General features: G+C 29.9%; 2 protein-coding genes and 1 non-coding gene across 3 annotated transcripts; 2 read left to right on the plus strand and 1 right to left on the minus strand.

Annotated features, from left to right (window-relative positions):
• Nucleotides 1-883: 883 nt before the first annotated feature.
• Nucleotides 884-3420, minus strand: LOC100500672 (endosulfine domain-containing protein). Its single transcript, NM_001250791.2, has 7 exons — nucleotides 3300-3420; nucleotides 2915-3078; nucleotides 2271-2333; nucleotides 2094-2141; nucleotides 1919-1972; nucleotides 1348-1408; nucleotides 884-1268 (listed from the first exon to the last, which is right to left on the minus strand). The coding sequence occupies exons 2-7, from the start codon at nucleotides 3068-3070 to the stop codon at nucleotides 1168-1170; spliced, it is 483 nt and encodes a 160-aa protein (NP_001237720.2). The 5' UTR covers nucleotides 3071-3078; nucleotides 3300-3420; the 3' UTR covers nucleotides 884-1167.
• Nucleotides 3421-10503: 7083 nt separating this feature from the next.
• Nucleotides 10504-10686, plus strand: MIR169B (microRNA MIR169b). The gene has a single exon (NR_048607.1). It is a non-coding gene; the product is annotated as a microRNA MIR169b (primary transcript).
• A 5019-nt stretch (nucleotides 10687-15705) lies between these two features.
• LOC100500346 (CASP-like protein 1) lies at nucleotides 15706-17702 on the plus strand. The gene is given in 3 exon segments (NM_001249719.2): nucleotides 15706-16001; nucleotides 16486-16609; nucleotides 17366-17702. Coding segments are annotated over 3 exon segments (561 nt in total). The 5' UTR covers nucleotides 15706-15780; the 3' UTR covers nucleotides 17582-17702.
• The last annotated feature ends 864 nt before the right edge of the window (nucleotides 17703-18566 follow it).

Genomic DNA, 18566 nt, shown 5'->3' on the forward strand with positions numbered 1-18566 from the left:
ATTATTTACACATAATACTAAAAAACATGAGTGGAAACTAATAGTTTTTTTCTTGCCTTTACAATGCTTTTTTTTTTTTTTGAGTGTTAAACTAACAAAGCTTCGTAGAGACTAAAATTGCCCCTTTAATTAAAAAAATGGCACCTTCAAACCCCTAGCATTTTAGGGATTTGTTTACTTTTGAATTTGCAGTTTCTAATTACTCAAACTAAATTGGTGGTGCATGAAAACCAATAATTTAGCAACTTCTTTCATCATTCATCAATATCCAAACCATTCCAATACTAAAAATGCTAGAGGCTACAAGAAACAACATCGCCAGGAAAAAGTAAAAGGGATATGGGGCAGGCACGAGGTAACTATTATCCGTACTCGCTCTGTTGCCATCCTTAGTCCTAAGGATACTAGTTAGCATTTACAAGGAATTCCATATAAAAGAAAAGTCACATTAATCAAATAAAATTATGAAATGAATACAGATGCAATGCATTTATAAAATGCAGGTGCACCTCACTCATTATAACTCATCAAGTACTTACAACACCAAGGTCTCTTAACTACTTCTGATTACCAGTGGCATTTGCAAGTTTGGAACAAGAGTGTGTCCGTGTGTGAAGATGGACTATTAAAAAACGCAATGGATGCACAAATTTAAACGCAATGAGAAATTGAAGCATAATTGAATAAGTATGAATTAGAACACAGACAATAATTAGGGAGGGGGAGGGGAGGTGTTATACAAATGACACTGTTGTCTTTGGTTACCTTGTGACACAAGCACAAGGAAATGATTTGTAATTTACTCTTGGTTTTAATATAACTTCACTAGACTGTTTATCAGTTATTCATATGCCTTGACCATAATCTTATATACTGATCGTTTACAAACAACTTTATTGCCAAGTTTCACACCCAATCTTATTGTAGATGATTATATTATGTGAGATGTCAAATGTTACAAATGGCACAATCATGCCTTCGCAAATGAATGTAGAGATCAAGATCTCTCATAGTGCAATCCTGGCACGTCATATAATCCCATACTTGCGTAGAGTTATCTAATTCATGGTTACAACTGCTTCAAAACTCCAACTTTTAGTTTTTTTTTTTAACACAAGCAACTCTAGTCACTGTCAAAATGCAAATTAAAGGTCAAATCCATTACAACTAATGGCAGCTCTGGTCCTGAGCAGTATCACTTTTATCACCACCAACTTCTTCAGTGGCACTCTGATGCTCTGCTGATGAATCACTGCTGCAGCCATCAACTGTCAAAACAGAAAGGTACCTCAAAACGTTATCAAATTTTAACACAGATTTGAACATTTTGGAACAAAAAGACTGTACCTTCATTATCATCTGCTGGAGCATAAGCTGAGCGTCTTGAACGAGCATGTTGTTGTGTTGGCTGATTACCAGTATGGTAAGATGCCAAGAAGGGGAACAGAAAACAAAAAAGCAATGTCAATGATATGCACGGGAACGTTGCAATATATCATTTATGTTAGTCATGTAATAGATCAATGGTTACTTTAGAAAAATATCACAATAATGAATCCTGTCCCCTATTCAGCCCAAAATTTTCATTAAAAAACTTCACTGCAGAATACAAGGAAAGGGATTATGGTGATGGTTTCACTAACTCCCATCAAAGTTAATTGCATCAAAGCGCATAGCACATTTGCAGCATGGCAAAGATGTAATCCAAACAACAAACCCAGTTTTCGTAATGGTTCTGCAATTTAATCTGGGTCAATCTGGGGGTTTGAACATTGAAACACACTTAAAAGAGGCATGGAGGGAGGGGTTAAATGAAGTGGAAATTACCTCAGTTAGGCAAACCACCCGAATGCAGAAAAATAAACTCACTAATTGTTCATATAAACAGAGAAAAGAAAACATCTGCAATGCATTTCACCTGCAACTTTGGGCGGAGTGCTTCAAGTGGTCCTTTAGGCTTTTGTGCTCCTTGCTGTTTGAAAAATCAAAAAGAAAAGGCAGAGATGTCAGGCATCTAAATAAAATATACTGAAGGTAAACTAAAAGTTTTCATAATATAATGATAAACTAAGGCTTCCAAGGTCAGAAAATACCTTCCCCAAAGCCCAATCAGCAGAGTCAAAGTAAGCACGTTCATGATCCTGCAAAAAAAAATGTTCATGAAGAAAAATCAGTTTCAAAAGAACATTCCACAGAAATATACAGATGATTGGATGACAGGAGGAAGAGAAACATTGATGACGCAGGATCGGTTAAGATAAGAAAGTAACCTTGGATATTAGTGGAGGCTTCTTTGGCAACACCCCTCCATACTTTTTCTTAACAGCTGCTTCCTGCAAGAACAAATTTACAGCAAATGATACCAGAACATAATAACATAAGCCCAAATATTATGTGATTTAACGCCAAGAATAACCAAAAAAATTGAAATAAATTTTAAAAAACCCTCTATCATTAAGGCATAATGGTGCTTAAAAAGTGATTTCAATAACATCAAAACCCGATTGAAATCTAATATTTTTCCCATAAAAATGAAAATATACTGAAATGATACACAAACTCAAACTCTGATTGCTCTGATAGTTTCATGTACAAGTAACCTAATGAAAAGATGATGAGGCAAGGATAAAATTGAAGAATAGAACTTTATACTTTTTACATCTATGAACCTGGATTTAGATTCCTTAAGCAAAGTCTTGGGTTTGAAGTGGGAGATAAGATCCCACTAAAGCTGATCAGACAGATTCTCCAACAGATATTAGTCACCACCGCCGGCAAAGCCAGTGACACAAAATGATATCCAAAAAACAACCAATTACCTAAAACTAACGTTCCCAAACTAAGAACTGATTCTCTCAAATGCTACATTTTTTCTTACAAGATTCATTCCACTAAATAACAAACAAACAATTACCTCCTGATGGGATGAGGGCATGGCGTTTCCATCGCTTTTATCGTTATCCGAATCTTTCAGATCATCCACAGATTTTCCACTGTCAACTTCGTTCTTAGGAGAATCATCAGCAACCTCCTCTTCCTTCTTCAAATCCTGAACCTTAGCCTCTGACATTGCTCCCTCTACACACCAAACAATTGAAAAATTGTCACTGAAGCGAAGCAGCAACGATTTTCGAAAAAAAGTTAACAGAAATTAATACGAATCCTATTGATTTCAATCTTAATTGCACGGATCAATAATCAAGGTTCCAATTTAGCATCGAATCAAACGAAATAAGCATGAAAAAAATACGAGATTATTCCGAAGAGTGCGAAGAAAGGAACAAAATATCGTAGCCTACCGTATCGCGAGAAACTTTGGATCTGATGGATGCAGAGAAGAAGACGATTAACTGGCAACCTGCAACTCTCAAATGAAAATACCGATAGCTGCACAAGAATCTCTATTGCGTTCCCACTTTTTATATATAGCTTCAATAATTTCATTAAATATTAAAGCTTTATTTTTATGAACTATGTAATATATATATATATATATATATATATATATATATATATATATATATATATATATATATATATATATATATATATATAAACTAACCACTTGTCACATGAATATTGATGGAATTATAAATGACATGTTAATAGTAAATCACCTAATAATTTTTCTATAATTTGATTGGGACAATTGAATTCACATCAAATAATGTCTTATATTTAAATTTTGTACATAAGAAAATATAATTGAGAAACATTTACTAGAAGTTTCCTAAGGAATATTATTTTTTTACACCAATAATATAATTATAAGAAAAAATTATAAATTAATGAAATTATGTATCATAATTTTTAATATTTTTTTTAAATAATAATTATTAAAATTAATAAATTTATCGTAATATTATTTTAATAATTATATAATAATATAATTTTTTCTACACTGTATCTAGTATTTGATCTAAATATTACTTTTTGACCATTAAGTTATCGAAATATATACATGACTATTTTTTGTAATTTTTTTTATCTTATAATAAGTTCAATCTGGTAACAAAAAGGTTTTTATTATTATTAATCGAAGTACAAATAATCAAGTTTTTAACACATACATGTTTGAACATATATTTACAGATTAGAAATGGACACTGGTAATTATCTATTCTGATATATTATTTCACAGATTAGAATAAATTCTTCAACAATTTTTTAATGAGAGATTCATCGAATTTGAATGCCTCTTAGGAGATACAGATATTTAATCTCCGATGGGCCTTAAATAAATCTAATTTCTTATACTGATAATTTAATCAATTAATCATAAATTGTTTTATGCGTGATTTTTGAAATAGATATTATAAAAATTAAGAAATAATTATCTTACGTAATATTCAATGATTGGATAAATTCACGTCAAAAAAGGTTTTTTTTTCATTAAAAAATCCAATAAGAAAAAGCGAGGTAAGAATTCTAGAGTATATGCTAATTTGGTTTTCTAAATACATGCAACAAAATGTTTTTTTTACAAGATGACATTACTCTTTCATTTATTGCCAACAATAACGTTAAGGAATTGGCTGAGTAGAAGTTTGAATTGCTTGGGTAAGCAATCAGATATTCTGTAATTAACTACTATACTAATAAATCGGAGCATTCAACAACAATTTATAAATCAAGACAATCTGGTATAGAATATAAAAACTCGATCTAAGAAGTTAAAAAAAAAAAAAAAGGATGATAAACTTAAATTAAATGCCCATTTAGTGTAGTGATGGAGAGAAAATAATTGAAGAAATTTGTCTAATGTTTACAATTTTGAGGCATTATTTACTGAATTTTTTAAGAAGAAAAAAATAAATCACATATTTTTTTTGCCAAGGATGAATTGGGTATCTACTCTAAAATAAAATCTCAGTGTGTGGTATGTTTAGTTTGGTGGTAGAAAATAATAGTGAGTGAAAAATTATGCCGAGTTGATAAGAATGGATCTAAAAGACTTAGATATTATTCTCTTACTTTGTGTTTGGATGAAGGATTTAAATTTTTTTAAAAAATTTAAATACACAACATTTTAATTGTCTTAATTTAAATACACAAAATAATTTCTTGTATTTTAATTTTCTTATTTGGATAAAATAATTCAATTTCAATTTCAATTTCAATGAAATTTAAATTTTTATTTTTAAATAAACTGTAGTACATATAAAATAAATAAATACTAACTAAAGTGGAGTACATATAATCATTGGCTATTGATCACCAACAATTTTATTTTATCTGCAACTTTAACTAGAAGCTACTCGGCAATTACAATGAAAAACTAAAACTAGAACAAGAGAGAGTACTACTACTTTTGAGATACTGTTACTACGGTGCCTAACCGTATGAGATTATGCTTGAGTTTCTCCACATTTGTATTTTCTGCAGAAAAAGTTCAAAGAGTAATTTATATTCATTGGCATTCATGATGAGGCACTTCTGATTTTGGAACTAATGCCTTATTGCCTCATTGATCCTATGATTTCACTCTTAAAATAGAGTTTTGTGCAGCCAAAACATGATTTCTTCTGCTAGTACAGAATTTTTGAAAAGGCCTGGCCTTACTGAATCAAAGTAATGTAAGTTAAATACAAAACAAGGAATATATATAGTGTAAATTTAAATGCAGTCCCAGGTATCCAGACATGCCCAAGTTACCCAAGAAAAGCCAAGATAGTATAATTGCTCAGGCATGTGATTATCCCATCCTTCTTCTGATCCTTGATTTTCTGTGTTATTAAAGATATAAAAACCTTCCTAGAGACTGAAAGAGAGATTTTATGCATTTTAACAGCCCTCATATGACTCCTTGGCCTAGTGAAGGACTTGGATATGTGAAGTCATATCGAGTTGGGTTTTGCTAGATTGAAACTAATAGGGTAGACTAAGAATGGACAAAAACCTCATTCATAGAATTTATCTCACAATGTCCATGGCCTTTATCAAATATAGAGCAGTAGCAGTACCACATGGGACTTTGACCAAAGTCAATGATAATAATAATTTAGACTTATAATAAATTTGATTAAACTTTTGTTCTAAATCATAGATTCTATATCATGAGAAAGAAAAGTTTCTTTAACCTTATTCTAAATCTAAAATTCACAATTCACAAGCAGTTTATATATTAGGAGCTGACAATAAAGTTTCAACATGAACATATTAGACATGGATCTACTGATAAACAAAATATTATACATGGATCATGAATATTTTTCTTTAGAGAGGGAGATTCTAAGCAATAGGTGGAAATAATACTTAAATCAATATCCTTATAATACAACCACAATTGTTAAAAGAAATCAACCTTTACATGTATCACCTCCAAAATCTCCCTAAACTGTTAACCATGATGGAGATTATCAAGACAAAACTTTTCATCCAAAATGCAATGAAGTCTAGAGAATCATTGTTTAGAACAACATCTCAGGCTTATTTTATTCACAATAGTACAAAACACTTGGAATATGAACATACCTTAAAGAATTCGAGATTTTGGGATACGAAAAAAATAAATATTTAAACAAAAAGTGGAGGTACATGTTCATAATACTACATGCATATAGGAAAAATAAGTGGATAATTGAGATGCAGAAATTTGAGACAACCATTAACAAATGATTATTCAAATTAGAGATTATGGCTCACAAATACAAGTACAAATCAGAGGTATGCAATTCTACTGATCAACTAAAGTAAATAAGGCACACAAATACAAAACAGTGAACACGCTTACCAACCCACATGTTGGCTTAAGCTCCAATACAATAAGAAATAGCAAAGGACATAGCTAAAGGTACTAAACAGAGGCAAGTAACACAACTCACTTGGGCTTTCATATTCAAACAATAGTAGAAATGAAATACGAATTTCAAAGAAGCATACAATACAATGATAAACAGTTAAACATGTGTGAAAGCAAGCCAAAGTGATTTAAATTAAACACAATCTATCGATTATATCTCTATTTCTCTTTGATGCATATTCACAAACATATGGTGCTCACAACCTATCTCAACTCCAAACCCATCCAATTCCACACCCACTAACATATCAAAATCATTGAAACAAAATAAATTAAATAGAAAATGAAACAAAAATCAATAAAATCAAGCGAACCTTGTAACTACAAAAATGAAATCAAAATCAAAGAAACATAAACTTGAGAAAAGAAAAAAATAGACATGAGAGAGAGAGAAACCTATCAGTGAGAGGAAGAAAAGATTGTGATGAACAGAAAGAAAAACTTACTTGTCAATAGAGGTGGTAGCTTGTGATGCCAAGGTGTGTTGAGAGGGAGAGAAAGAGCTATGGAGAGTGAGCCTCCCGAGCGTACAATGTTTTGTGCAGAGTGAGAAATTTTAATTCCTTTGTTTTTGCTGAGAATTTTGAAATTCTGTCAAGTTAGTATATTAAAATACTTTACATAAATGATAACATTTCAATCATTTTTAAAATATCATATCCAAACAGATTACATTATAGGAAGACATTTTAATATCCCAGTTGAAATACTTTACCTGATTTAATTTTCCCATCCAAACATAACATTAGTGTTATTTAATTTTATCTTATTTTCCTAAATAATGTCAGATGATATCATTTTTGTGGTTGTTATTTCTAGGGAACTCCTATTTAACATAAGATGTGTTATGTAATGAATCATCAAGAAAAATATGAATATTTATGTTTTAGTTTTTCTATGTAGTTTTAATGGTGGAATTTAGGAATAGTGATAGAATAGAACTTGGTGCCTAACATAGTTCAGCATAAAAGCAATTATTTGTTGCTTCTAAAAATCATGATAAGTTTAATTCTCTTTCAATCCAAACAAACTCTAAGTTTATAGTTATGCTGGCAAAACGCAAAAATATCATAAGTTGATAACAGAAACTAATTTCCTATTGTACAAAAAAGATACTTTTCCCCCTTTTCACGTAATTGGCTAATAGAAGTTACATGTTTGGCCATTGATTTGCAACATAAAGCTAGGTGGATGCATGTTGTATGTCCCAAAGAGAGATGTAGGAAACATGAAGTGACTAGGTCCAAGTTTCAAACAACAGGAGATTTTTGGTTGTCAGCATCAAATTTTTTACAGGAGCATTATCATCTAATGACATCCCATGCCATGACCAAATCCATGAAGATGCCACCCCACCATTCCATCATGTCACGTGAAGTGTTGTATACTAGTAGTTCTCTTTCCCATTCTACTAATAAGTCATAATTTGAAAGCCCTTATTTTGTGTGTGTTTGTTATGTAATAATAGTATCTCAAAAGGACTCATGTCAAAATAGCAGGTATGATGGATAAATAATTTTATATCTTCACTCTTAAGCATATAGTCATTATTCAATCTTTCTATTTGTATGTATAAAAAAATATTTATTAAGAAATATTAATCTTTTATAAAAAATTTAATACTTTAAAGAATTATTAACTCTCAACTAGAATATTCTTGTTCAGACAAAAAAAAGAAGACTCATATAACACATCTGATTTTTTTTTTACTTTAATATAAACATTTTCTGGATGAGTTACTTTTATATATATATATATATATATATATATATAACTCACCATCACCTTCCATTCCTTAGCAATTTGGACCTTTTCCTAAAAGTGATCCTGAAAAATTCCTTGCACAAATTGAATGCTGTGCACGTGATGCTAGTTGCTCTCTAACTGACAAGTGCTGATCTCACCTCAATCCTTTTTCCTTTAAAGTGATAAGATTTTGTTACCAAAATGAACCCTATATAAGATGATGGAAGAGGCTGCGAAGGGAATCATCCAAGCCTGTCATTTTCCCATAACTATGAATTAAATGCTAATTTGACAAATGCATTATTAGTTGCACATTATAGATTGCAGGGGGAACCCAATTCTCCTTCATATCTTTCTCATCCAACGACAAATATGATACAAAGCAAGAGAAATTGAGACTTTCCTAGCCTCTTATATATGCTGATAGTGGAACAAAATAAAATATCCTTTAAAGTCACAAGCAAGCACAGCATTCAAATGCTGAAAATTGAAGTTCTAAGGCCATTGTGCTTCTTCTTCTCTTCCTCCTCCAAACCTTCACAAATAACTTCTTAAATACATAGTGGTAGAGCTATGATTTCAAAATGACAGTACTTTTCAAACCTCCAAGGTCTTGCTTGTGAATAGAAGGTTATTTGCCACCAAGTAAGTCCACTCAACACAACTTCTTTTACTCTTTTGGAAGAGTTTTGGTTGCTTGATATTTTGCTGTTATTTACTACTAATTAGTTAATTAATATTAAGTTTACTATTCTAGTTCTTTGAAATGATCGGCAAGTAGTCCATTTTTAAAATGTTGGATCCATGTTGATTAATGTGAGCAGAAAATAACGGCAATCACATTTTTTTAAGTTTTGACTTTGGACCGGCCAAGCTCTAGATATGCTCAATGAAATATGTTTCTGCAATGTTCAATTCCTTAGATTCTTGTTATTTTATTTTCAACCTTTTTCTTTATTTGGTTTCCTATGTAATTTATTTAGTGTGGTTACTGTGATCAAAGAATGAATGGTTAGCTGGAAAAACTAATCATCATGAAAAGTTTTTGGGGGTTCAAGTGTTAGAAGACAGAGAAAGAGCCATTTCAGATGAAGAGACCTTAATGTCATGAGTAAGACAACTATAAGATATGTTGAGTTCAATAAATACATTAACATGATAACAGTGTAGTGAAGCAATGCTTAACAACTGCTTTATTTTTTATTTTTATATATATATTTTGATTGATTGAAATAAGAAAAGTGGCCAATTTTTCTGTCAAGAAAGAACATGCCTCTTAGTCTAATATCTTTCTCTTATGATATAGGAAAAAGTATACAATCAGCTAATTAAGTTGGCAATAGAACATGGATAGCATCGCTAATCTTTTTATAAATTTTTTGTTGTGTTCTACGGTTCTACCATATCATGGAGTCATTCAACACTTTGAAAGCAAAGCAACCAGTTTCCATCTTTAGCATATAGCACACTTCAATTTGCCTTGCATTTAGCTATCTGTTTCATTTCACCTAATGTGGAGAGCTTAATTGGAAGGATTAGAATCTTGAACAGTAACATATATCTTCAAATGGACCATGAGTATTCTTGTGATAGAAGCAAGATGATAAGTTTTGCATTATTACTTTTCTGCATCAATCACTAAAAGAAGCAAGGACATTATTATCTTATGAAGTGCTGTATGATTATAACATTGGACAAAAAATGTTCTCCTTAATCATAAATTTCTCCAATATCTCATGGTATCAGCATCTTCAACAAAATGCTTATTGTATAATAATATAGCTTACACATGTACAAAAACGGATTCTCTTTTTTCTTTTCTTTTTTTCCTTACACAGCCACTGCTTACTAGGGCAAGTTCACCTTTTTTCCATTACAGGGAAAACATGACCTGGCATTGATTTGGATGGATTCTGGGGTCTTAATCATCTGAGATCTTGCATGTGAACATGAGATATGATGCTGCAGCCAAGGATGACTTGCCGATAAATTCTTTCTCTAATTTGACTTTCAATTCATGTTTGTCAATTGATAGTGCATTAGTTCTAATATATGCATTTGATTATATAGAACACTATTGTGAAAGTGTCTTTAGGGATAGGGTAAATTCGGCAAGTCATCTTTGGCTACATGTCTATCTCATGTTAATATGTCAGATTCAGGATGATAATTGATTAATGGCCTTCACAATGATGGATGAGGGCTATGGAGGGAGCATGTGTGAATTTTCAATGCAAATCTAATTCTAAGAGGTAAGTTCTTATTCTATACATCATTTAACAATCTTCATTGAAACAAAGCTACCTGATTTTTGTGTTTGAGAATTCATTAGGAAAAGGGGCTTTGATTATGTGGTACTAGTTGCAAAGCCATCATTCATAGCAGCCAGGACAAAATCTCTGTTTCTAGGGACAAGGAGGACATGTCCAAATTCCTAGTTTGATTGGCTTACTAAGTTGTTTGGCCCTTCTTTAGTTTAATCATGATTCTTGCAAGTGCCAGCTAAAAGTAGTTCAATCCATTGGCAAAATGGTGTGCAAGAACAATGATGGCACAGAACAATGTCACTCTTACAGCAAATCAAATATTGTTATTTGAGAAGAGAATTATTTGTAATAAGTTGAGGTTGCCCCGGACATGGGTGATATGATCAGATGGTGATTGGTGCCCTTACTATGAATAGTCACCAAACGAATGAAGTTGACCTTATTGGACAATTATATATAGGAAAGCGTATATGTTGCTTAGTAAATACTCGTCATAGGTTTTGATACTTAAATTAAGAAGGCTTTATTAATTAGGTACTTAGAACATTAATTAAGAAATTTAATTAATATTTCATATTTTATAACAATTATTATACAATTTCTTAATATATTTCTTATTTTTATATTAACTAAATTTTATTTTATTTATCTTTCTTTTTTATTTCCTCATTCACAATAAATTTTTTAGGAATTAATAGGGAAAAAACATATAATGATTCGTTAATAGTTTAAATAAGAATTAAAATGGAACAAATATTTTATTTTTAACTAAAACGTTAAACAACATGAGAGGGAGGGAGTACTAGCTAAGCCTTTTGAACACCATCAATGTGAATCAAGTCTCAATAACCATTTAAGTACCTCAATTTCTTTTCCAGTGATACATATTATCTATTTATTTTACAACTAGTATCTTTTAGAAAGAACAATCATACTCAAGTTGGATATATGATAATAATAAATAAGATTTATAATAATTTTTTTTCCAAGAACTTAATTAAAATACACGGACACTCAAAAGATTTTTTATATCATCAATCAATTATAAATTAACATGTACAGTAAAATTGCTAATCTTTATAATAATTACAATAATACTGCATTAAAATTAAACTCAAGTTATAATAAACATTTCAAATTTTATTTTATCTCATTTTAGAAAAACAGCCTTTACAAGTTACAATTAAAAAAAAAAAAACTCAATCCATTTTAGTATTTACTTTTCATTTAAAAAATGCCAATTATTTTTATCGGCTTTTACTGCACTCCCACCGAATAGTGATACGCAATTACGTAGTATTAATCTAACCACCTAATGTGTGGATTAATTGTTATGAAATTGTTTTAATTTAATTAATAGTTTAAGTATTAAATATGCGATGATATTAAATTATCACTTATAATAATTTATTTGTATATAACAAAATCATCTTTCATAAAAAATATACTTAGATTTATAAAAAAACGTAGAATTTATCCATTAATTTAAAATTTAGTATTAATGTAAAAATTATTGAGGTAATTATAAGTATATTATCAATTAATTTTAATTTAATTTGAATATGAGCTTAACTTTTTCCGAACTTATAGAGGCAATTTAAAAAACAAAGAATATCACATTATTATGGGAGTCATAGGAAATTGAAGCAAAAACATTAATAATTTAATTTTGGCTTAAATAATAACCTTCTGCTGTCTATAAATAATGTATTTTTTTATTTTAATTCTTTAAAGGTTTTTTAGTCATTTAAAGATTTAATTTTTTTATTTTAATTTTTGTTATCAAATAATACTAGCTAAAGATGTAACAATTATGTTCACAACTCGTTAACTTGTTATATTATCAAAGAATTTAACAAGATAATTATATATAATTTTTCTTTGGTAAATTATATTTCTAAATTCTTCATCAATTAGTTTAAGGTCATCAAGCATTTAAAAATATAATTTACCATATATATATATAATTATCTTGATAATGTAACAATCTAATGGGTTGTCAAAATGATTATCATATCATCATTTAATGTTATTATTTGATAACAAAGACTATAACAAAAATAATTTTTTAAAGGATTAAATCAAAACAATTTCTTTAAAGAATTAAATAAAAAATATATATTTATAAGAACCAAAAGGATTTTTTTTATAATCAAAAGTTATTTAAGCTTTTAATTTTTTTAAAAGAAAAAAAAGTATTGAGTGAAGTCATACGGTCTCCAAAATATCCTTACTAAAAATAAATAAATAAAAATCTATTTCATTATTCGGAGATGGATAATGGATCTAAAAGTCTTTTTTTTTTCTTTTTTAGGATTGGATATAAAAGTCTTAGTAGCTAGGTAGATCACAAAAATTCAATATCCTGACAACTTTTATTATATTTTGTTGTTAATATATAGCTAGCCGAAACCCAAAAACATTGTTATCCTCTTCTGTTTTGTACGAGTGCATATCATTTGATTGTCCCATGCTCTTCTTCTTAAATAATTGTTGTTCTTGGTTAGTTTCATATATGAACATAAAAATTAAAGTTAAAAATTTGTAGATCGATGAGTTTTCAATAGAGTACTTCGTAATTAGTAAATTAAGTCACAACTATATCAAATTAAATATTCTGATGAATAAAATAAGCCTCCGTGCACGGCACAAGTTATTAGTTTCTATTAATTATGCCGCACTAGATTAAGCTAAGGCAGGTTCATTATTTAATTAATTGTTTAATAAATCCAAAAGCATGTCGTTATGCAACCATGCGTGCAATTGATCATATAAGTGCATAATTTTAGGGTATATTTAAGAGCATTGTTTAATTAAGGTTAGATTAAGCAAGTACTGCGGGTGCTGATAGCTATATATGCAACTATTCAAACATCCAATAACATGTTACTATGTAAACAACTAAACATGAAATAAACCGTACTAAGAGAGCAATATTGTCTGATGAATCTAGAGTTGTTGGATATATATATTTCTTAATTTATCACGCTGTATCACAGTATAAGATTAAGTATAGAGATTAGAGACGAGTACTTGAGGGTTTAAACTATGACAATTCCATCCAATAGCATGTTACTATGTAAAAATATTATTCAATTAGTCATTTAAGAGGATTGTTTAGCAAATGTAAGATTAAGCCAGTAGTAGGGGAGATTGATTGTTTTTAATGTAATGTATAACTCCATCCCATAGCTTGTTGTAAGTATAAACATTCAATTAATCATTGAGATTGTTTAACGAAAGAATTAGCTATTAGAGCTGGAAGAAAATATCATTTTAAAATTTCTATTATACGTACTGTACAAGATTAACTAAGTATTGGGGGCAAGTTGATGGTTTTAATATATATGATAATTCCATCCAATATGCTATATGCTTTAAACATTCAATGGAACATTTAACAGCATTGTTTATCAAAGGCAGACTTTTGTTAAAACACTACTAAAAAAATAATTTTTTATAATGTACTTTCGATGACGGTCTCTATGAAATCGTCTTAATATATAAGACGATGATAATTTTATAAATATAAAATTTTGAAACGAAAAAGGTTTTATGAATACCATCTTGCAATGATGTCTTCAACAACAGTTAGTTATAAAACCGTCTTTAAAATCAATATAGAAAAAAAATGATGTCACTTTTTTAAATTAAGTAAAAGTTATTTAAGACGATTTTTCAAAAATCATCTTTGAAACCAAGGTGTTAATGACAATTTTTTTTAAGTCTTTAATTTTATGTTAACAAAGACGATTTTTGAAAATCATCTTTAACTTAATATAGTATGTTATGTAATTTCGACATTGTGTCTCTACCCACAAATCTCTTACTCTCGTGTTGTGGCCTCACTCTCATTCTGTCATTTCATCTCTTATCCACAAATCCCTCACTCTCGCACTTTGGCCTCATTCTCGTGTCCTTCACTCTACTTTGACCTGTAACTCTGCGTGAAATGTGCAATGTCACCTTGGGAACCATTGTGAAATGTGCTTGAGAACCGACGTTGAAAATCTTTTTTCTAATAGTGAGAATTGGAAGAAAATATTTTTTTTTAATTTTTATTATATATGCCATACTAATTATAGAGCATGTTACTAGCTAGCTAAGCATGTCACCTTGTTTGCAACTATCACTTTACAAAGACCAATATAAAGCAAGTCTATGTACTCAAACCACCACACTTTTGCTTTCCATATTCTATGGTGTCACACAATCTTGGAAGATCCGGCGGTACTTTTGAAGATTTATTAGTTAATCCTTAAAACTAGTATTTTTTTTCTTTCTTTCTTATGAACTATATGTAAGATTCATATGCCACTAATTATGACCTAGAATAAGTAGAGTCGAGGTTAGAAATATTTACACGTGCTAATTCTTATTCTATTAGTTTTATAAAAACACATAATTTTTAAATAATTTATATATATATATATATATATATATATATATATATATATCTAAAAAATAAATAATGCTCTTTCAACCAAATTAAGAAAAAACAAGTTATTTAGGTATTTTTGCATATGCCGTTTGCATAATATTCTCACCCTGTTCATGTCACCAAGCAATAGTAACCAATCAAATGCCGTACAGTTGTAGTCGATGAATGCTCAATTATGCTTCTATTGGAGCAGGTCACTTTTTTAGCTTTTAATTAATAACATGGTTGAACAAGTACGAGCAGGTGAATGAATAGTGGATAGTTTTATTAATTCCACTGCACCTCAGCAAAATCATAAACTAACTTCAGTGGCATGCTTTTGACGACAAAAAAACAAAGCCACTTGGTGCTTGACAAACCTAATTCAAATTGGCCTATGGTCCGAAAACCCGAATTTGACGTGCTATTCCACAACTATATAAATGCATGTTTTAGATATACATGCATGTAGTTAAGAATATCCTAGAGCTTCTTAATTTTGAGCCAAGTGTGTTTTGTGAGAGAAAATTTTAAGTTGGAAGAGAATGAAGGGAGGTTCAATTGAAGTTGGAGAAGTATCCAAGGATGCATCCCCAAGAAAAGGGGTGGCAAGAGGGTTGTCTATAATGGACTTTATTTTGAGAATTATTGCCGCTGTTGCAACACTGGGTAGTGCATTGGCCATGGGCACAACCAATGAAACCCTTCCATTTGCCACTCAATTTATAAAATTCAGGGCTGAATTTGATGACCTTCCCTCGCTTGTGTAAGTTTGTGTTATGTTTCAAGTTATTTTAAATCAAGTTGAAATCCACAAACAAATTTTTAGGTCAATATTACATGTTTATATCGTGTTTGATTTCACGTTTTAGATGTGATTATTCATGTTTCGAATGAGATTTTGTACGTGAAACTGATAATTATAGCTTTCGAGTCCCAAACATGTTTTATTTTCTTTATTTTTAACAAATTTCTAAACACATTATTAGTTTCCGGTTGAAAAATTGATTCTTCGGAAATAATTTTTGAGTTAAAGCTAAGAAACTTTTATATTAGATAAAAAAAACTATTTTTTATTATTGACTTGTTCTTAAGATAAAAACACCTAAATAAAAATTGCTTCAATTAAAAAAATTGCAAACGCTGACCTTGAAAAGTGATTATGGTGTATGTAATCGTGTGATTGGCTTGAGAGATTTTTAGCAAAAGTGTAGCTAATACATTGGATGTGTGTGAACATGCAAATCCAGGTTTTTTGTGATGGCCAACGCTGTTGTTTGTGGCTATCTTGTGCTTTCACTTATGATATCTGTCTTCCACATACTCAGAAGCACCGCAGTAAAAAGTAGAATTCTCCTTGTTGCTCTTGACACGGTAAATTAACATGCAGATTCTCCTTATCACCAAGGCAAATTTTTGGATGTGGCAGCAAGAGATAAGGCTTTTCATTAATATAGGATGTTTAGTTTGATTCCCCCTTTTCATTTTAAGTGAAATCTTTTCACTATAATTATAATTATAAAAATGCCATAATTTTTTTTATTTCATTTCCTGTTTTAAAAAAAACTGTAAAAACAGATAAAAACAACTTAAAATATTAATAAAAGAACTTAACTTAGATGTATCATCTGGACAAAGAATTGTTACAGAGCTATCTAATCACAAAATGAAATGTATGATGGGTTTACCAGTTATATCTAACATATTTTTATTGATTGACAATATAAAATCCTTTGGGCAAAGAGTATATAACAATTAAACTCGATAAAAATATGACTTTATACCAACTAACTTCAAAATTCATAATTACAATTTTAAATTGAGGTGATGCAGTCACAATATGCGGCATGAAGTTGTGATTGCAGACAACATTATCTGCAATTGGCCTGCAACACAAATACAACCGTAATTTCAACTAAAGTGACATTATTATATATATCACGAATACTAATATATGTTAAAAAAAAGTCGTAATTTTAACTTTATAAGATTCCAATTTCTCTAAATGCAACAAGTAGAAATCCACCATTTTACCTACAAGAAGAACCTTTGCTTAATGTTTATGTCAACCCCTTATTTTTAATATTGCTAAAACTTGGTGATGAAATTTGAGTTAATATTGTTGTTAAGGTAATGCTGAGTCTGGTCACAGCTTCAGCCTCTGCAGCAACATCGATAGTGTACATAGCACACAATGGAAACACAGGTGCCAATTGGTTTGCAATCTGCCAACAATACAACAACTTCTGTGAACGTATTTCGGGTTCCCTCATTGGCTCTTACATTGCTGTTGCTCTCTTCATAATACTAATCATGCTATCATTAGTAGCAATCTCTCGAAACTGATGTGATATTTGTGTGCTCATCCAAGTGTTTTACTTATGCCCTTTAATTTCTTCTTCATAGTGTGCATGGAAATTTTCCTAGTGTGCATTTCTCATTTGGTGTCAAAGTGTGTACAAGTTTGGAATGTTAAATTTGTGGTTTCTGGGAATACATGTAATCATTGTGGTATAGCAGAGAATGAATCGAGATTGAAGCTTCCCATTTTAGAACCTTCTTTGTGTTCAATTTGAAGTTGCATACAAACATGTACATAATATATGCTTGAACTTCGTGCTATTAATACCTTCTATTTCAATTCGGAATTAAAAAGAAAGAAAAAAAGAAGTAATAAGAGGCTTTATACCACACAAAAATGAACTGCAAAGACCGATATACCCTGCAGCTTCCTCCTTGTGCTATGCTAGTATGACCACAAGTTGACTTTAATGTTTTCTCGTAGTATAGGTACGATTCATACACCTTTGGCATCCGAATATGCCGATCAAACTGAAGGAAAAAAAATGTAACCAAAAATCACTTTTGTAAAACAAATAATGCATTTAGCGAATAAAACAATTTAACAATATCACATAATTACATATCACTAAATATATAAGTTTCTTGATTTTTACAATTATTACTTAAAGATATATCAACATTGATTTCTGATTGGTTTTCATAGTAAAAAAATTATATTCAACTTTATTATAGTCATTAAAATTAGAATTTTTTTATTTTTTATTTTTAACAAATTACAGTAATACTCTTTACTCTCTAATCAAGTTACACATAATTTTATCATTTTTTATTTTCTTATACTTATCCCTTGAAAACATTATATTAACACTCCCCAATTATTAGCTCAAGCATAGCTCACCATGTTAGGAATTTTATAATTCCTAATTAATTAATATGAGCTACATATTATATTATAACATTTATATTAGTTATTTATATTTAAATGAGTTTAATATAAAGTGATCTATTTAAGTGAGTCCATTAGAGT

This window comes from Glycine max, chromosome 2, assembly GCF_000004515.6.
Source record: "Glycine max cultivar Williams 82 chromosome 2, Glycine_max_v4.0, whole genome shotgun sequence".
Taxonomy (NCBI): Eukaryota; Viridiplantae; Streptophyta; class Magnoliopsida; order Fabales; family Fabaceae; genus Glycine; species Glycine max.